Genomic DNA, 20692 nt, shown 5'->3' with positions numbered 1-20692 from the left:
CTCTTAAGAGTGTCTTATAGTTTTCAGGGTATAGGTCTTTCACTTCCTTGGTTAGGTTTATTCCTAGGTATTTTATTCTTTTGATGCTACTGTGAATGGAATTGTTTTCCTGATTTCTCTTTCTATTAGTTCATTGTTAGTGTACAGGAAAGCTACAGATTTCTGTGTGTTAATTTTGTATCCTGCAACTTTGCTGTATTCCTGTATCAGTTCTACTACTTTTAGAGTGGAGTCTTTAGGGTTGGTTTTTTTATGTACAATATCATGTTATAAGCAAATAGTGACAGTTTAAGTTCTGCTTTACCGATCTGGATTCCTAGTATTTCTTTGTTTTGTCTAACTGCCATGGCTAGGACCTCCAGTACTATGTTGAATAACAGTGGGGAGAGTGGGCATCCCTGTCTTGTTCCCAATCTCAGAGGAAATGCTTTCAGCTTCTCGTGGTTCAGTATGATGTTGGCTGTGGATTTTTCATATATGGCTTTTATTATGTTAAGGTACTTGCCCTCTATATCCATTTTGCTGAAAGTTTTTTTCATGAATGGATGTGGAATTTTGTTGAATGCTTTTTCACCGTCTATGGAGATGATCAAGTGATTATTATCCTTCTTTTTGTTGATGTGGTGGATGATGTTGATGAATTTTTGAATGTTGTACCATCCTTGCATCCCTGGGATGAATCCCACTTGGTCATGGTGTATGATCCTCTTGATATATTTTTGAATTCGGTTTGCTAATATTTTGTTGAGTATTTTTGCATCTATGTTCATCAGGGATATTGGTCTGTAATTTTCTTTTTTGGTGGGGTCTTTGCCTGGTTTTAATATTAGGGTGATGTTGGCTTCATAGAATGAGTTTGGGAGTATTCCCTCCTCTTCTATTTTTTGGAACACTTTAAGGAGAATGGGTATTATGTCTTCTCTGTGTATCTGATAAAATTCTGAGGTAAATCCATCTGGCCCGGGGGTTTTGTTCTTGGGTAGTTTTTTGATTACCGCTTCAATTTTGTTGCTGGTAATTGGTCTGTTTAGATTTTCTGTTTCTTTCTGGGTCAGTTTGGGAAGGTTGTATTTTTCTAGGAAGTTGTCCATTTCTCCTAGGTTTTCCAGCTTGTTAGCATATAGGTTTTCATAGTACTCTCTAATAATTCTTTGTATTTCTGTGGGGTCTGTTGTGATTTTTCCTTTCTTGTTTCTGATTCTGTTAATGTATGTTGATTCTCTTTTTCTCTTAATTACTCTGGCTACAGTCTTATCTATTAGAACCAGCTCTTGGTTTCATTGATTTTTTCTGTTGTCTTATTCTTCTCAATTTTATTTATATCTTCTCTGATCTTTATTATGTCCCTCCTTCTTCTTTCTGACCTTGGGCCTCTTTTGTTCTTCTTTTTCCAATTTTGATAATTGTGACGTTAGACTATTCATTTGGGATTGTTCTTCCTTCTTTAAATATGCCTGGATTGCTATATACTTTCCTCTTAAGACTGCTTTCGCTGCATCCCACAGAAGTTCGGGCTGTGTGTTGTTGCTGTCATTTGTTTCCATATATTGCTGGATCTCCATTTTAATTTGGTTGTTGATCCATTGATTATTTAGGAGCATGTTGTTAAGCCTCCACGTGTTTGTGAGCCTTTTTGCTTTCTTTGTACAATTTATTTCTAGTTTTATACCTTTGTGGTCTGAAAAGTTGGTTGGTAGGATTTCAATCTTTTGGAATTTACTGAGGTTCTTTTTGTGGTCTAGTATGTGGTCTATTCTGGAGAATATTCCATGTGCACTTGAGAAGAATGTATATCCTGTTGCTTTTGGATGTAGAGTTCTATAGATGTCTATTAGGTCCATCTGTTCTAGGGTGTTGTTCAGTGCCTCTGTGTCCTTATTTTCTGTCTGGCGGATCTGTTCTTTGGAGTGAGTAGTGTGTTGAAGTCTCCCAAAAATGAATGCATTGCATTCTATTTCCTCCTTTAATTCTGTTAGTATTTGTTTCATATATGCTGGTGCTCCTGTGTTGGGTGCATATATATTCATAATGGTTATACCCTCTTCTTGGACTGAGCCCTTTATCATTATGTAATGTCCTTCTTTATCTCTTGTTACTTTCTTCATTTTGAAGTCTATTTTGTCTGATACAAGTACTGCAACACCTGCTTTTTTGTCCTTGTTGTTTGCATGAAATATCTTTTTCCAACCCTTGACGTTTTTTTTTTTTGAATATTTGTTTAATTTTTATACTTGATTTATATGTGGATCCCACATTTCTCCCTTTCATCCCTTGACTTTTAGTCTGTGGATGTCTTTGGGTTTGAGGTGAGTTGTAAGCAGCATATATAGGTGGGTCTTGCTTTTTTATCCATTCTATTACTCTGTGTCTTTTGATTGGTGCATTCAGTCCATTTACATTTAGGGTGATTATTGAAAGATATGTACTTATTGCCATTGCAGGCTTTAGATTCGTGGTTACCAAAGGTTCAAGGTTAGCTTCTTTACTATCTTACTGTGTAACTTAGCTCGCTGATTGGGCTATTATAAACACTGTCTGATGATTATTTCTCTCCCTTCTTGTTCCTCCTCCTCCATTCTTTATATGTTGGGTGTTTTATTCTGTGCTCTTTAGTGTTTCCTTTGACTGCTTTTGTTGGTAGTTGATTTTATTTTTTGCCTTTAGTTAGTATTTGACTGTTCTGCTTTATTCGCTGTGATTTTATTTTCTCTGGTGACATCTGTTTAGCCTTAGGAGTGCTCCCATCTGGAGCAGTCCCTCTAAAATTCCCTATAGAGGCAGTCTGTGGAGGGAAATTCCCTCAACTTTTGCTTGTCTTGAAATTGTTTAATTCCTCCTTTGTATTTAAATGGTAATCTTGCTAGATACAGTATCCTGGGTTCAAAGCCCTTCTGTTTCATTGCATTAAATATATCATGCCATTCTCTTCTGGCCTGTAAGGTTTCTGTTGAGAAGTCTGATGATAGCCTGATGGGTTTTCCTTTGCAAGTGACCTTTTTTCTCTCTCTGGCTGTCTTTAATACTCTGTGCTTGTCTTTGATCTTTGCCATTTTAATTATTATGTGTCTTGGTTTTGTTCTCCTTGGGTCCCTTGTGTTGGGAGTTCTGTGTGCTTCCGTGGTCTGAGAGGCTTTTTCCTCCCCCAGTTTGGGAAAGTTTTCAGCAATTATTTCTTCAAATACACTTTCTATCCCTTTTTCTCTCTCTTCTTCTTCCTGGTACCTGTATAATGCAGATATTGCTGTGTTTCAATTGGTCACACAGTTCTCTTAATATTCTTTCATTCCTGTCGATCCTTTTATCTCTGTCTGCATCAGCTTCTGTGCGTTCCTGTTCTCTGATTTATATTCCATCAATGGCCATTTGCATCTCGTTCATTCTGCTTTGAAGTTCTTCCAGAGATTGTTTTATTTCTGTATTCTCCCTCCTTAGCTCCTGCATATTTCTCTGAAAGTCCATCATCATGGTTATGACCTTTATTTTGAATTATTTATCAGGGAGATATTTAGGCCTATCTCCCCAGGTTCCCTCTCAGGGGAGGATGTCTGTGTGATTCTGGTCTGAATCAAATTCTTCTGCCTTTTCATGGCGACGGGCAGATGGTGTGTGTCAGCTGGGAGAACAAACCCCTTCATGCTTGCTTCTCCCGTTCCTCTCCTGGGAGAACGGCGACCCCTAGCAGCTTGTGTTGGGCAGCTGCATGCAGACCGGGTCTCTGATTCTTGCCGGGGCCGCTGTGCAGCTCTGTGCGGCTGATGTAGGCGTGGACAGCCTCAGGCTGCTATTCGCTATGGCGGGGCCGCACCAAAGGGGAGACGGGTGGGAGGCTGTTTATTACCGTGAGGGGCCCTAGAGCTGCCCTACCGCCCAGGGGGTTGGTGCACCCAGGGTTTCCCTGGATTCCCAGCTGCTAGGCTGAGTGTGGCGGGATGCTTCTGTCCAGCTGTGGGGTCCCTGTCCCTTTAAGACTTTCAAAAAGCACTCACTTTTCTTTGTCCCAGGTATGGCGGCTGCAGGGACCCCCTAACAGGTCTTACTGTTCTGTTTTCCTAGTATCCAGCACACCACGGACTGTGTCTGCGCTCCGGTGCGGATGACTAGGGCTGGGTGTTTAGCAGTCCTGGGCTCCCTCTCCCTCCCCGCTCCGACTCCTCTCCTCCCGCCAGGAGCTGGGGTGAGGGGCGCTCAGGTTCCGCCGGGCCGGGGCTTGTGTCTTACCCCCTTCACCAGGCACTGGGTTCTCACAGGTGTGGATGTAGTCTGGCTGTTGTCCTGTATCTTCTGGTCTCTCTTTTAGGAATAGTTGTATTTGTTGTATTTTCAAAAATATATATGATTTTGGGAGGAGATTTCCACTGTTGTACTCATGTCGCCATCTTGGCTCCTGTCCCAGCATTTTAAAGGAATAGCCAGTTGACTGTCCTTAATGAGAAACAGGTATAACCATTCATTTCTGAAATTTAGATATTTCTTAAATGCATAAGAATGATTCCCTGATGGTATAATTCACACTTACTTAAAACCTCATGAAAACACACCATTTGAAAAGCACCTCTATTTAGCTTTCCTGAACACATTTTACACCAAAGTGTCACTGGTACTGCTGGGAAGAGAAATGACAGATGACGCACACCTCGCAGAGGAGGGGCTCTCACTCTCCTTGGCAACAACCGGAACACATGATCACAAATACTAGGAGAGAATGTACTGTGACAACTGAAATGAGTGGTCAACGACATCCATAATACCAGATTTTCAAAAAGTCTCAGATAATAATGTCAAAACAAGAAACATGTTAACATTATACTATCCAAAATCCATCCTCTTGCTGACACAAATTATGAATCAATTACCTGACAATTTTGTAATAAATACTTTGAGTCACCTCTGAAAAAATGTGGTGTCTTAGTCCTTTCTTATGTAAATCATTTGAGGTTAATTCAGATGTTCAGTTAAATATTTTCCCTATTTTCCCACATATTCTGCTCCTGTAGTTTCTTTCCATGAAGACTCTCATGTTTTTATGGTGAATGTCTTGATCAAGGTCTTCCCATATAAATCATATAGGTGTTTTCTCTCCGCTGTGAATTTTCTCATGTACAATAATATTTGAGGGACGGGTGAGAGCATTCCCACTCTCTATTTGTACTTTTCTCCCATTGGGAAATTTCCAGACTCTCTACATTTTATGCTTTACACAAAACTTCTACATCAGTGGGTAGATCAAGGATGCCTCCAGCATGTACTGAGTTCTCTGGTGTGCAGTAAGGCTTGAGAACAGGTTGAAGGCTTTGCCACATGCCATGCATTTGTAAGCCTTCTTGTATAAATTCTCTGGTGGAGAGTAAGTTTTGAGGGACATAAAAAGATTTTCTGCATTCTTTACATTTATAAGGTCTCTCACCACTATGGATTTTCTTATGTGCATTTAGATATGATGAATAACTAAAGTCTTTGCTACATTCTTCACACTGGTGACATTTCTATACAGTATGGACTTTCTTATGTTTACTTAGAGATGATGAATATATAAAGGCTTTGTCACATTCTTTACACTTATAAGGTTTCTCTCCTGTATGAATACTCTGGTGCATAGTAAGACGTGAGGAACGAGCAAAGGATTTGCTGCATTCTTTACATTTGTAAGGATTCTGTCCAGAATGAGTTCTCTGATGTTGAGTAAGGAGTGACCTGCATATAAATGCTTTGCCACATTCCTCACACTTGTAAGGTTTCTCTCCCGTATGAATTCTCAGGTGCACAGTAAGACTTGAGGAACAAGTAAAGGATTTGCTGCATTGTGCACATTTGTAAGGCTTCTGTCCAGAATGAATTCTCCGATGCCGAGAAAGGTGTGACCTGCATATAAAGGCTTTGCCACATAATTCACACATGTGAGGTTTCTCTCCTGTATGAGTTTTCCTGTGCTCAAAAAGACTTGAGAAGTAAGTGAAGGATTTGCCACATTCTTCACATTTGTAAGGTTTTTGTCCAGAATGAACTCTCTGATGTTCAGTAAGTTTGGAGCTCCACCTAAAAGCTTTGCCACATTCCTGACACTTGTAAGGTTTCTCTCCTGTATGAATTCTCAGGTGCTCAGTTAGATGTGATGAACGAGTAAAAGATTTGCTGCATTCTTTACATTTGTAAGGTTTCTGTCCAGAATGAATTCTCTCATGTTCTGTAAGGCATGAACCCCACTTAAAGGTTTTGCCACATTCTTTACATTTGTAGGGTTTCTCCCCCGAATGAGTTCTCTGGTGCACAATAAGACTTGTGCGAGAAGTAAAGGATTTGGTACATTCTTTACACTTGTAAGGTTTCTCTCCCGTATGAATTCTCAGGTGGATAGAAAGACCTGACAAACAAGTAAAGGATTTGCTGCATTCTGTACATTCATATGGTTTCTGTCCAGGATGGATCCTCTCATGATAATCTAGGGGCGAGGTCTGACTGAAGGCTTTCCCACATTCTTTACATTTGCAAGCTTTCTCTCCAGTGTGAATTCTCCTATGTCTAATCACTTTCGAGAAATGTTTAAAAGGTTCCCCACTCTCCTTATATTTGTAAGACGTCTCTCCAATGTGGACACCGTCGTGCCTGATAATGTGTGACGATTCCTTGAAGACTTGTCCACAGTCACTGCACGGGCAACGGTTTTCGGGAATCTGAGCCCTCTGCTGTTCTCTGTGGAGTGATCCTCTGTCATACTTTACTCCCTGTTCTGCAGGTTGATACGCTCTCTTCTGAATGTAAACACCTTGGCAATTACTTGATAGCGAGCCCATCCTAAAGGCCTGCCTAGTATTATTATGCATGTAAGGTTCTTCCTCATTATCAATACACTGATATTCATTAAGAAATGATGGGTAGATGGAATCTCTCTGAGAGTTCTCAAAACTGTAGGTTTCGGCACAACTAGGTATTATTTGTTCATGACAGAATAATGAATCCTTTATCAAGGAAATTGCAATTTCAGCATCTTTACACATTTTTTCCTCATTGTATCTTTGGTCATCCAAATGGTATGACTTGATGTCTAGTGAATTGCTATACTTAAAATGACTCAACTGATAATTTGCACCATGGCCCTCCTCAATTTTCAAATTTTCCAGGTTTTCTTTTGGAGAAAAGTTATGTTTCAAAACTGGATGATGACATTTACTCACAGAAACACATTCTTCTGCAACAGTAACTGACTTGAACTGGGTTTTGTCCTGAGTCACCCCGGGATGTGGGTCCCGACTGACAGGAAAGGGCTTATCCCGTGGGCTCCTCCCGTGGCTCTGCACTCCTTCGTGACAGCTGTCCTGCCCTCCACGCTCGGCCTCCCCGTCCCAGTGTGTCCTCAGATTTGAGTCCCCAGGGTCACAGCTCCCACATCTTCCCAGGAACACTCTTTGGAATGAGTCTTTTACGGCTTGCTCAGGTAACAAGGCTTTTTCATACTGAGAAGACACCGCTGAAATATATAAGGAGAAAAAATTACCCCACAACAATCACATAAACACTTATTTTATTTTATTTTTTTAAGGTATCATTGATATACACTCTTACAAAGGTTTAACAAGAAAAACAATGTGGTTATTACATTCACCCTTATTATCAAGACCCCCCATACCCCACTGCAGTCACTGTCCATCAGTGTAGTAAGATGACATAGAGTCACTATTTGTCTTCTCTGTGCTACACTGTATTTGCTGTGACCACACACACAACATAAACATACTTATTTTAACATCTGTGTGAAACTTAATACTGTACATGTATCATGGTGAGCATTTAGAAATCGACACAATTGTCAAATCATTATGTTGTACACCTGAAAGCAATAACATAGTAGATTAACTATAGATTTACAAGTCAGTCTGTTGATGGTAAATATTTACACAGGTGTAAAAACCTGTAATACTGTCATATTTGAGCAAAAAATACTGCAGGCATGGTGTTTAAAAGACCAATTATACAAATAATCATAAATCACTTAATGGATTTACAATAAGAAGATACAATGTGCCATCAATAGTATTAAGAGATGAGCAGCAGTTTTGTGACATGAAGTTGTTCCCATCCTTAAAGAGACTGTGATAAATTTAACATGTTTTATGCAATATCAAAGAAAATAAACATGGAAAACACTCAAACAGCAGTGGGGAAGAAAAGAGAGTATGAAAATAGAAGAATTACTTAACACAAAGGTAGACACAGATGAACACATGGAAAACATGACTAGAAGACATACAGAAAATGTGTTACAGAAATGCAGTCAACAATCCTTTCCTTCCCCTTCATTAATCAAATGTAAAGGGACTAAACTCCCAAGGAAAAGATGAACAGAGGCAGAGTCAATTAAAAAGACAAGGTCCAGCTGCAGGCTATCAACAGAAGACTCACTCTAGACATGCAGCCACACAGAAGCAGACAGCGAAAAAGACTGAAAATGATATTCAACAGAATGGGTAACCATGAGATAGGAGGAGTGGCCATTTCAGTTAAAATGGACTTTGGGAAAGACTGTCACAGGACACAGTGACAGCCATAATGTAATGATTAATGAGACACCCACAAGAAAATATCAAATTATGTGTACTTCTGCATCCCATATCAGAGCTCCCACATAAAGCAAACAGTTACTGACAGAATTAAGCAAATAAGAACAAAATAATAATGAAAATTCAATATCCCACTCTAAGTAATGGATAGAACACCAGAGTAGAAGATAATAAGGAGGATTTGCAAAACACAATAAAGTAATTGGACATAATGAACATGCAGAATCCTCACCAAATGGCAGAAAAAAATAATCTTCTCAATGTCAGATGACACATGATGGAGAGCAGATAAGACATTAGCCCACAAAACAAGTCTAAGTAAATTTAGGAAAACGTACATCTTACAAAGTATCATTTCTTTCTGGAGTATTTTTAGTGAAGAACAGCTAATATGCAATATTATATTGGCTTCAGATGTACAACAGAATGATCTACAATTATAAACATGACTAGATGCTCACCACCACAGTATAGTTTCCTTCAGTCACCAAACCAAGACACTACATTACTCATTGGCTCTATTATCTCTGCTTTACGTGCATCCTGTAACTAGCTGATACTTACAGGGTTGGTCAGCACACAGAGGAGGAAAGGATACATTATGGGAAAGAAACAGTATCTCCAGGAAGTGGTGCTGTGGAACCTGGACAGCTATACGCAAAGAATGAACCTACATCCTTGTTTCATGCCATACAAAAATTAACTCAAACTGTATTAAAAGACTCAAATATATGACCTGAAACCATAAAACTGCTAGAAGAGAACACAGCAGTTAACTCTTCAACATAAGCAGAATCATGTTTCTTCTGGAGGCGCTACTTCCAGGCAAGGGAAAACAAAAGGAAAAATAAAAAAGGGGTGACTAAAAGGTTCAGAACAGCCAAAGGAAAAAAGAAAGTCAACAAATTCAAAGAAAACGTACAGGTAGGGTTATGTGTTTGCAAATGATTTACCTCCTATGGGGCTAATACCAAAACCATGGAACGAACTCGTACAAGTCAAGACCAAAAGAAGGAATAATCCAGCTAGAGAACGGTCACAGCACCAGACACACTGTTTTCACAGACAGACACACAGACGGCCAACAGGCACGTGAAAAGATGCCCCACCTCACTAACCATCAGGGGATCACCTCACTCCAGTCAGAATGGCTAACATCAAAGATACAAGACATATAAGGGTGGTAAGGATGTGAAGGGAAGGGAACCCTCCTCCAGTTCTCGTGGAATTGTAAGCTGCTGTAGCAGTATGGAGAGTTCTCAAAACAAAGATAGAAAACACTAAATGAATTATCAATTTCACCTCTGGGAATCTACAGAAGACAAAAAAATCACCCACTTGGAAAGATATATGGATCTGTTAGTTTACGGCAGCATCATTAACAATAACGAAGTATAGAAGCAACCTAAGTCCATCAATAAATGAATAGATACAGATGCAGTATGTTTACAATGGAGTATTACTCAGCTGTGAAAAAGAATGAAAGCTTGCCATTTGCAACATGGATGGATAAGGAAGGCATTATGCTAACTGCAGTAAGACAGACAGAGACACTTACCTTAGGATTTCAGTTTTATGTGGAATATAAGACAAGTAGACCCCAAAAGAGAGACAATGGACTCTTGGTATCCTCTGCAGGATGAAGAGGGTGGGGAAAAGGAACGCCTGTATGGGTGAAATAGGGGAAGGGAATAGAGAGGTAGAAACTTCAAATTAAAAAATGCAGTATCATTTTCTACCACGATGGACTGAAACTAGAGACAGTAACAGAAAGAAAAGGGGAAGTCACAAAAATTGCAGGAAGTGAACTACACACACTTATATCACCAATTTTCAGAGATGACCTAGACAAAGGAAATTAGAACACATTTTGACAAAAGTGAAAGCAAATGCACAACATACAGAGCAATGAGTGTTTACATTAAGCAACAGGAGCATCTAAAATCAACAATCTAAATTTATACATCAGAGATCTACAAAAAAAAAAACACAACTAAGCCCAAATTTACCACAAGGAAATAAATAAAATTAGGGTAGAAATAAATGAAATGCAAAATATAAAATCACTAGGAAAGAAAAAAAAATTAATGAATCTATTAACGGTTTCTAGAAAAGATGAATACTGAGAATCCTTATATAAATTAACAAAAATAAAAGAGAGAAGACTCAACCAAAATTGGAATTTGAGATAATACAATTGATGCAAAATAAAAGTGGACAATGGTGACTTTTTTAAGGAAAACTTTATGCCAAATAATTGGATACTTAGAACAAATGGGTAAATGCAAAAGACCAACAATATACAAAGACTGAATCTTATAGACATGAATACATGAATACAGTAGAGAAAGAGTTTAAAAGCCACCCCCAAAAGTTCCCAAAGGAGCCCTGTTGCATTGCAGACACCTTCACCAGATAACCCTACAAACACTGGCACAGAAATTAAACCCCTTCGCCCTCCCTCATGACTTCCATAACAAAAGGGAGGGAATACATCCAGACCGTTTCCTAGAAAGCCAACGTGCCACTGACACCAGTCAGAGAAAGACAGGACCAGAACAGAAGTGACACACCACTTCTAATGACTGCGGATGCAAAATCCCACAAGAAATCCAAGCACACAGACAGCACAGTGCAGGCTCAGGCAACAGGACAATGTGGGAGTCATTCCTGACACGCAGAATGTTTCAACATAGAAGAAAAAATTCCCAGCTACACTTCACAACATTAAAATAAAACAGGAAGAAAAATACCTGATTATACCAACCGACACGTGGACGGCATTTAAGAAGTTCAACATTCTTTTAAGATAAAAACAGTCAATAAGGAAGGAAGAGAAGTAAACTACCTCAACATCATAAAGGTTATACATGTAAAGCCCAAGGCGAACATTATACTCAACTGTGGAAACAAAGATTTTCCTCCTCACTCAGGAACAGGAAGGATTCACTACTTCATCACATCTACTCAACATTGCCAGAGGCCCAAAGCAGAATTAGGTAATAAAAACAAACAAAATTCACCCAATTATGTAGCAGGAATAATACAATTATGTATCACTGTCGGCAGAACACGTGGCATTATAAATAAAAATTCTAATATTTACACGAATACACAATCACTATTAGGTCTACTAAACACATTCAGCAATGGAAGCAGAAGAAAAATCCATACACAAAACATCACTTCTCCAAAAACAGAATTAAGACAATTGCACTTACAATAGACTCCAAATAGTCATTTAACAATAAACAACCAATTTTGTGAAAACCTTTTTTAATGAAAATTAGTAATATTTTTTAAACGAACTAAAGATGACATGAATGAAAGGAAATACATCCCACATTCATAGATTGGAAGAATTAATAGCTAAGACACCTATTAGCAAAACTGGTGATCAGATTCAATGGAATTCTTAACTCGATGGCACTTTCCACCAAAAATATGGAATGAAAAAATCCTAAAATGCATGAAAATCTAGTGACCAGGGATTGTGGACAGAAACTTCAAAGGACATTATTATAAGTCGTCTACTTCATTTCAAATATATAACAAGGTGACAGAAACCCAAAGAGACTAGGACTTGCTTAAACAGTGATACAGACTAACTGAAAACAGGCCAGAATTAACCCCCCACGTCCAGATCAAATGAGCCTTAACAAGAGCGCGAAGTATACATAACGGAAAAGTGTCTTTTATAAACTCAGATGATTCAATAAATGTCCACATGCAAAAGAACTCAATAAGTAGGACACATTTCTTATACCATCTCCTCATACAAAAATCAACTCAGTATGATTTAAAAATTAAATACCTGAGACTTGTAACAATAAAACTACTAGTAGAAATCATGGTGTAGAGATTTGCGACATTGCATTTTGCATTGATTTCTTGGATATAAGAACAAAATGAAAGAGAACAAAGCCAAAGTCCATGAATGGGCCCACATCTCCCTGAGAGACGTCCGCACATCAGAGAAAACAATTGCCAGCATGAAAAGGTCACCCACAGAGAGACAGGACATGTGGCATCTCCATCAAGTGTGTACAGTGATCAACCTCAAAATCTAAGACTCAAAACCCAAAAAACTACCCCAAATTAGATGAAGGGCATAGGGCTGAACAGAAATAGCATCAAGGAAAATGTACAAACAGATAACCAGCATGTGAAAAGATGCTGAAACCACCAATCATTAGATAAATACAAATGAAAACCAGAATGAGTTAGCTTGTGTCCACTAGGTCGGCTTCTAGCAAACAAACAAAATGACCAATGCTTGTCCTTGAGGAGGTACAGGAACTGGAACGTTTGTGCAGGACAGGTGGTGACACAAAGAGGCTCAGTCACTAGGGAAAACAGTGTGGAGGTCTGAGAAAAATTACAAACAGAACTGCTCTGACCAGCAATCCCACCTCCCGATACACATCCCGAACAATCAAGGCCAGACATGACGGTGCCCTTGTGACCCCGTCCTCGGCAGAGTTCCCACGACAGCCCAGGGAGGACACCGTCAGCACATCCACCACCAGGATGAATGGATGAGGAAAATGGGGCGCACACACCATGGACCATTCCTCCATCTACAGGGAGGAGAAAATATCCTCATGTACTACACCTCGGAGCCAGTCTGAGAACATCACAGACACTGAAATAACCAGCCACAAAGAGGCAGATATGCCATGATTCCACATGTGGGGCATTTAAAGTCAACCCCAGGGAAAGGGAACGATGTTTCCCTGGGACGGGAGGAGAGGGGAGGGGACAGCTGTTCTAATGGGTACTGGGTGTGACTGTTGTAAGAAAAATTTCTAGGGAGGCAGTGCACGACAAGGTGAATATGGTCAGCGTGACTGCACTATATTCTTGAAATGGTTAACATGGCAAATTTTCCAACGCATTCTTTGCACAATTAAGCAATTTTTATAAAGCCTGAAAGAAAGGCATACAACTTTTCAAATAATACCTTCAAATGAGAAAAAATTATCTTTCAATCATACGAAGTGTTTCTCTTACACAGAATATAGACTGATAAACAAACAGAGATGAATTAAGACTATTTCCAGTGTATTCACCCAGTCTGAAACAACCATCAGCTATAAGTATATTATAAGGTATTAACAAAAGAGGGTAGTCACACAGGCACACAATTACATACCTCAGTTTATTGACAACAGACCTGTTTGACCATATTTGAATGAATTCAGCACCACCCCTTAAAGTGTACTGAGTTGAACACTGTCATCTGGAGGAATGAGAAATTCAAGACAGTCACACAGGTAATTCCAAATCTGGGTGATGTGTATCAACTCAGAGTTGAGGCACATGGAGCCCCTTTAAGTTACATTGAAAAAGGCTACACTGGGAATCATTATAATTAAATTGTCAAAAGTCAAAAAGAAACAGAAGACTTTGAAAGAATGAAGAGAAAAGTTGACTCACCACATACAAATGATCCCAAATACATGGCAGTTTTCTGAACAGAAAGTTTGCAGGCCAGGGGAGAGAGTAGGCAGACATTCAAAATATCGAAAGAACAAACCTGTCCGCTAAGAATACCATTCTCAGCAAAGTTGTCCTTCAGAGGCAAAGTTGAGATAAGGGTTGTCCCAAACCAACAAAAGCAAAGTGACTTCATCACTAGATCTGCCTTACAACAAATGCTAAATACTATTCTTCAAGTGGAAATAAAGATACTAATAAAGTATAAAAGTATAAATGTGTAAAACTCACTTCCAGTGGTAAATATATATTCAAAGTCTGCATGTCTAATATTGTAATGGTTGTGTTCTTTATACCTCCAGATCAAAACATACAATACATTAAAAGTAGCCTTAACCATAACAATTTGTTACTAGATACACAATATAAAAAAATGTGCATTTTGAGATCAAACGGTAAAATTTGAGTGAGGACAAGTAAAACTGTAGTTTCTACATGCTACCTAATTTAACTTATTATCATCTTCAAATAAGGTGTCATTATACATTTAAAATATTTTCCCTAAGCCTCAGGGTAACCACAAGGGAAGCTGCTATAGTAATTACACAAAATATTGTAATTAAGAAGGCACAGCTACTGATATGAAAATACATCAGAACAAAAAAAAAAGGCAGCATGATAAGAAACAGGGAGAATAGGTCCAAAAAGCAACTAGAAAATGGCAATATTAAGGGCTTATCTACAACAATTACTTTAAACAAAATGATTTGTATAAAGAAGATAGAGAAAGAACTAAATGGATAAATAGAAGTTCAGCAATATGCCACCTCTAAGAGATTCACTTTAGTCTTAGTATTAATGTACTCATGGACTGAGTGAAGGAATGGAAAAAGAGATTTCAAGAGAGTGGTATGAAAAAAAAGACAAGGATAACTAAACCTTTATCAGACAAGAGACAAAAATGGTAATCAACTAAAAATGGTAAAAATAGAGAAGGTCATTACATAATGACAAAGAGGTCAATACATCAAGATGATGTAACAATTATATATATGTACCCAACATCAGAGCAACTAAATACATAAAGCAAAATCTGACAGATGTAATATTTACAATCTTTAAAACACAACAATTGGGGGACTCAAATACTGCACTCTCCAGGAGGGATACATTGTCCAGAGAATCATAAAAAAAACAATGGAACTGAACAGCGTTATACACCAAATGGACCTAATACAAACATACAGAACATACCACCTAAAAACAGCAGAATCCATATTCTTCCTCAAAGGCACATGGAGTATTTTCTGAGATAGACCATACGTCAGGCCAGAAAACAAGTCTCGGCAAGTCAAAGAAGACTGTGATCACAGACTATCTCCTGTGATCACAATGGCATAAAACTGGAAACAAGAGGAAAACTGGAATATTCTTGAGCAAATGGAAATTAAACAATTCTCTTGATCACCCAAGGGATCAAGTAAATGAAGTTACAAAAGTTTATTTACACAAAGAAAAATGAAAACATAATCAGAACTTATAGGTCCCAATAAGTTCAAAGGGCTAATTCAAAATAATGACCCATACTAAAAAGATCTGGAATACAACCTAACTCTATGCCTTAAGAACTAGAGAAAGAACAAACTGAGCTCAAAGCAGAAGGAGGAAATAATAAATATCGAGAGTAGAAATAAGTAATGGGAAGGACTAACCAAAGAAAGAGTTGTTTCTTTGTCAAGGTCAGCAAATTTGAGAAGCCCTTGTTAGACTAACCAAGAAAACAAAGAAAGGAACAAATAAACACAACTGAACATGACAAAGGAGCCTCATAACTGACACCACAGAAATTCAAGGGATGAGAGGATGGTACTATGAACAAGTAGACACCAACAAATTAAACCAGTTCGAAGAAATGGAAAAAATTTCAAAACATATTAATACCCAAACAGAATGGGAAGAAATAACAAAATATGAGTAGATCAATTACTAGAGTAAGGAGAAAGAATCAGTAGTCAGAAATCTCCCAAAAAAGCAAAGCCCAGAAACAGATGCATTCACAGGTGAATTTTACCAAATCTGGGGAAGACTTAACACCAGACTTCCTTCCTCTTCCAAAAAACTAAAAGGAAGTAACACCCCCTAATTCACTGAGCCGGCTCGGCATCATCCTGAGAAGGACACTGTAGGAAAGAAACTATAAGCCAGTCATCACTGATCAGTACAGATGCAAAAATTCTCAATGAAACACTGGTGAACCGAATTCATCGGTTCACTAAAGGGATTCGCTATTCAGCATGATTAAGTGGAACTTCCTCCGGAAATGCAAGGATGGTGCACCATGGGCAAATCAATCACTGTGATAGATCCCATTAATAGAAAATGAAATAATAAAAAGCAACATTATGATCATCTCAATAGATGCAGAAATAGCATTTTATGAAATGTGATGTCCACTCATGGTAAAAAACATAACAAATTAGGCCTAGGAGGAGCATATCTCAACGTAATAAAAGGCCATATATGCCACGTTCTCATTAACACAGTCCATGGTAAAAGGTTGAAAATTTTTCATCTAAGATCAGGAACAAAAGTCGTGTGTCCGTTCCTCCCACTCCTACGCAACACAGTTACTGGAAGTCCTAGCTACAGGAAGAACAAATAAAAGCTATCACCTTTAGGAGGGAAGAAGTTAAAGTATCTCTATTTGCAGATGCAATGATTTTATAGAGAAAATCCTGAAGACTTAACCAAAGAACTCTTAGCTCTAATCAATGAATTCAGTAAAGTAAGGGGATATAAAATCAACACACAAAAAAGTCAATAGTATTTCTACATACTAAGAGATAATTTTCTGAAAAAGTAATAAATTGGTCCCACACATAAATAACAGAATCAAAAACAGTAAAACTCTTAGGAATAAATTTAACTGAGGAAGTCAAAAAACTGTATTCTGAAAACTAACAAAATTGATGAAAGAAACTGAAGACACAGATAAATGGAACAGTATTGCATGTTCATGGATTGGAAGGATTAATATTGTTAAAATGTCAGTACTTCCAAAGTGCCATATACATATTCAATGCAATCCCTATGTAGATTCTAGTGATTCTTTTTTCATAATTAGGAAAGACGATCTTAAAATTCATATGAAGCCACAAAATACCCCAAATAGCCAAAGAAATCCCAACAAAGAAAAACTAATTAGGAGGCACCACACTCTGATTTCAAGGTGTATGATAAAGCTAGTTATCAAAAACCAACATAGTATTGGCAGGGAAACAGACAAAAAGACCAATGAACCAGAATCCAGAGCCCAGAAATGAACAGCAGCACACTGGCCCGACTAGGGTTTGACAAGGGTGCCAGGTAAACTCAACAGAGAAAAGACAGTTCTCAGGAAATGGTACCAAGCTACTTGGATATTCCTGTGTAAAGAATGAAACTAGACCCATACCTCATCCCACTCACAAAAATTAACTTCAAATGGATTAAATATTTAAACATGAGGCCTTAGACTATGAAACTCCTGTAAGAAAACATAGGCATGATACTTCCTGACATGGGTCTTGGTGATGATTTTTGGATACGACACCTAAAGCACAAGCAACAAAACCAAAAACACAGAAGTGAGACTGCGTCCCATCAAGTAGTATCTCCACAGCCAAAGCATCAGCAGCAAAGCGAAAGGACAGCCTACTGAATGAGGGCGACTGCTGGCAAACACTCTCTCTAATAAGACGCCGATATCCAAAGTACATAAAGACCCCCCGCAACTCAACAGCGAAAAGGGAAATGACCCAATTAAAAAGTAGGCAAGAAACTGAAGACCTTTCTCCAAAGATTTAGAAAAGGCCTACAGGTAAAAGACAAGAAGCTGAACATCACCGGTTACGGGGAAGTGCAGACGAACACCGGAGGTACCGCAGGCCGTTAGAGGGTCATCAAGGAGTCAGGAGCTAGCACAGGGTGGCATGGATGTGAGGACAGGGACTCTTGTACATTGTTGGTGGGATTCTAAACTCTTATGGCCATTATGGAAAAAATATGATGGAGGATTCTTAAAATATTAATAGAACTACTGTATCACCCAGCAATTCCACTTCTGGGAACATATACAAAAGAAAAACACTAATTCCTAAATATTGGCACCACCCCATGTTAATAGCAGCAGTATTTACAATAGACTATGCTTTGAAAAAATGTAAATGTCCATCAATGGATGTATGGATGAGGAAGTTGTGGTGTATATATATACAACAGAATACTACTAAACTGGTTTTTTAAAAAAGGAAATCCCAGCATTTGCAATAATGTGGATGGACCTTGAAGGCATTATACTAAGTGAACTATGTCAGACAAACACTGATAATATATGATCTCACTTTTCAGTGGAAGTAAAAAAAACGAACTCACAGAAAAAGAGAACAGACTTGTGGTGACGAGACAAAGGATAGTGGCAGAGGAAACTGGGGAAGGTGGCCAGAAGTTACACACGTCCAGTTATAAGATAAGTGAGTACCAGGCATGAAATGTACAACATGAGGCCTACAGCTCACACTGCTGAATGACGGACAGGAAGTGGAGAGTGCAGGCCACAGGAGGAACACTGTCTTCTTTATTCTTTTCTTTTTATTGTATCTATTAAAAATGGATGTTAGCTGAACATGTGCTAATCATTTTACAATATTTATCAATAAGAAAATTAATAAATGAATATTTACCAATAAAACCATCCTGCTGTACACCTTCAACAAATACAGTGATGTATGTCAATTATCTCATGAAAACTGGAAAACACGCACACACTAATGGAACTGAATTGAAAGCCCAAATATAAGCCTGTGCACAGACAGTCAACTAATATTTGGCAAGGGATGAAAAGTACTCAACGAAGAAAAAAGATCTTCAATAAACGCCACTGGGAAAACTGAATGTTCACATGCAAAAGAATGCAAATGGAGCCCTATCTTACCCTACTTACAAAAAATTTATGTTCAGATGTACTGAAGACTTAAATTTAAGATGGGTAACCTTAAAAGTCCTGGAAGACAATATTTGGAGAACAAGTTTTGATAGTGGTCTTGGCAATAACTTTTCAGATATGCCACCGAAAGCACAAGCTTTTCAACTAAAAATAGACAAGAAGGACCACATCAAACTGTAGCTACCCAACAGCTAAGGAAACAGTCAATAAAATGGACAGGCAACCTATGGCATGCAGAAAAACACTGGCAGACCACATACCTGATAACGGGTTAATATCCAAAATACAGGATTTCACATAAGTCAACAGCAAAAAAAATCTTAGTCATCAGGAGGCAAAAGCCCAAAAAAGTCCCTTGCCCAAGAGAGATTTCGAATGAGCGGTGAATGCATGGAAAGATGTTCGACCGCGCTGCTCATCAGCGAGATGCCCATCTAAACCACTGTAAAAGATCTCTTCATGTCTAATTGAATGGCTCCTATCAAAGAGAGGTAGATGGACTAGTAAGGATGAAAAGAAAATAAAAAGGAAGAAGGGACCCCATATAGTGATTCAAAAACGTAAAAAGTTATAGTCACGCTAGAAATGTTATGAGGACCCTTCAGAAATTAAAAGCAGAACAACTGTGCAAGCCAGCAATTCCACTTCTGGGTATGTATCTGAAGGTAATGAAATCAGGATTTCAAATAAATGTATGGGTCCCCATTTTCACTACAGTGTTGTTTTAAACTAACCAAGACATGTTAAAAATTCAAGTGCCCATCAATAGATACATGAAACGAGATTATCTCCACACACACATGCACACATACAATGGAATCCTAAGAAGTCGGCCATTTGCAACCACATAGATAAATCTTGAGATCTTTATGCTAAGCCAGAGTAAGCCAGACAGGTACAAATATGACATGGTCTCATGTATATGAGATTTAAAAAAATAAAAACCTGAAGAAACAGAACAGATGGGCAGCTGCCAGGAGGAGCAGGGGGTGACAGGGAGGAGGAAGGGGGATATTAAAACTGTACCAACTCGCAAGTGTAAGAAGAACTAACTTCCAGGAACATAATGTTCAACAGGACCCTTTGAAATGGGCCAGAAAAAGGCTTTTTACAAGTTACTACTCATAAAATTAACAGGGCAAGGGTCACCCAAACAGGCACTACAAACACAAAACAACAAACTGTCAGGATGCATTTTACAGAGATGGGCAGTTAAGGAGGGAACAACAGGCCTGCTTTCACTTGGCGGCACCAGGAAATTAGTCCACAGACTGTCAAGGAAGCAGCCCAGGCTGTTAGTGCCAGCAGATAATCCTTTTTCTCCTTGTCTTCCTCCATCCAGGTCATGAAATTGCCCCCCTAGCCCCCATCTACTTTCTCATAACTAGTCCCTGCTTCCCTGCACAGCTAAGACACCCTTTCTCATTGCTGCTCTATCTGTGCTCCCCAAATTGCAAGTCTTAAGACCCGAAATAAAGGTTTTTCTTTTTTCAGTTTTGTCTGCTTTTCTCAGTCCACAGTGGAGACTTCAGAATTGAAGATGGAATCTACCCTATTCTATGCCACGGAAATTCTAGAAGTACCACAAATCTAGGGTGAAGGATGCACATCGCTGCAGACAGGGGAGGTCAAAGTCAAAATACAACATGAGGAAGACTGTTTCTACACCAACAAATGGCCGATTTTCCCCTTAAAATCATGGATCTGACAACGTCCT

The 20692-nt window shown here is 38.6% G+C and overlaps 1 protein-coding gene across 6 annotated transcripts in view; it reads right to left on the bottom strand.

Annotated features, from left to right (window-relative positions):
• LOC108386990 (zinc finger protein 525-like) overlaps positions 1–20692 on the bottom strand; it is a 61073-nt gene that overhangs the window by 28105 nt on the left and 12276 nt on the right. Inside the window, exons 3-4 of one of the 6 annotated variants that reach the window (XM_073226433.1) lie at positions 10111–10217; positions 7292–7462 (exon numbers count right to left, since the gene is read on the bottom strand). The exons of 4 other annotated variants lie outside the window; for them this stretch is intronic. In XM_073226433.1, coding sequence (XP_073082534.1) covers positions 10126–10217 — 92 coding nt within the window. In that variant the 3' untranslated portion in view covers positions 7292–7462; positions 10111–10125. Of the gene's footprint in view, positions 1–1124; positions 7463–10110; positions 10218–20692 lie in introns of those variants that run through there. One more of the 6 variants, XM_073226428.1, reaches the window with a different exon arrangement.

Source organism: Manis javanica, chromosome 17, assembly GCF_040802235.1.
Source record: "Manis javanica isolate MJ-LG chromosome 17, MJ_LKY, whole genome shotgun sequence".
Classification (NCBI taxonomy): domain Eukaryota; kingdom Metazoa; phylum Chordata; class Mammalia; order Pholidota; family Manidae; genus Manis; species Manis javanica.
This window is presented reverse-complemented; position numbering and strand designations above follow the sequence as displayed.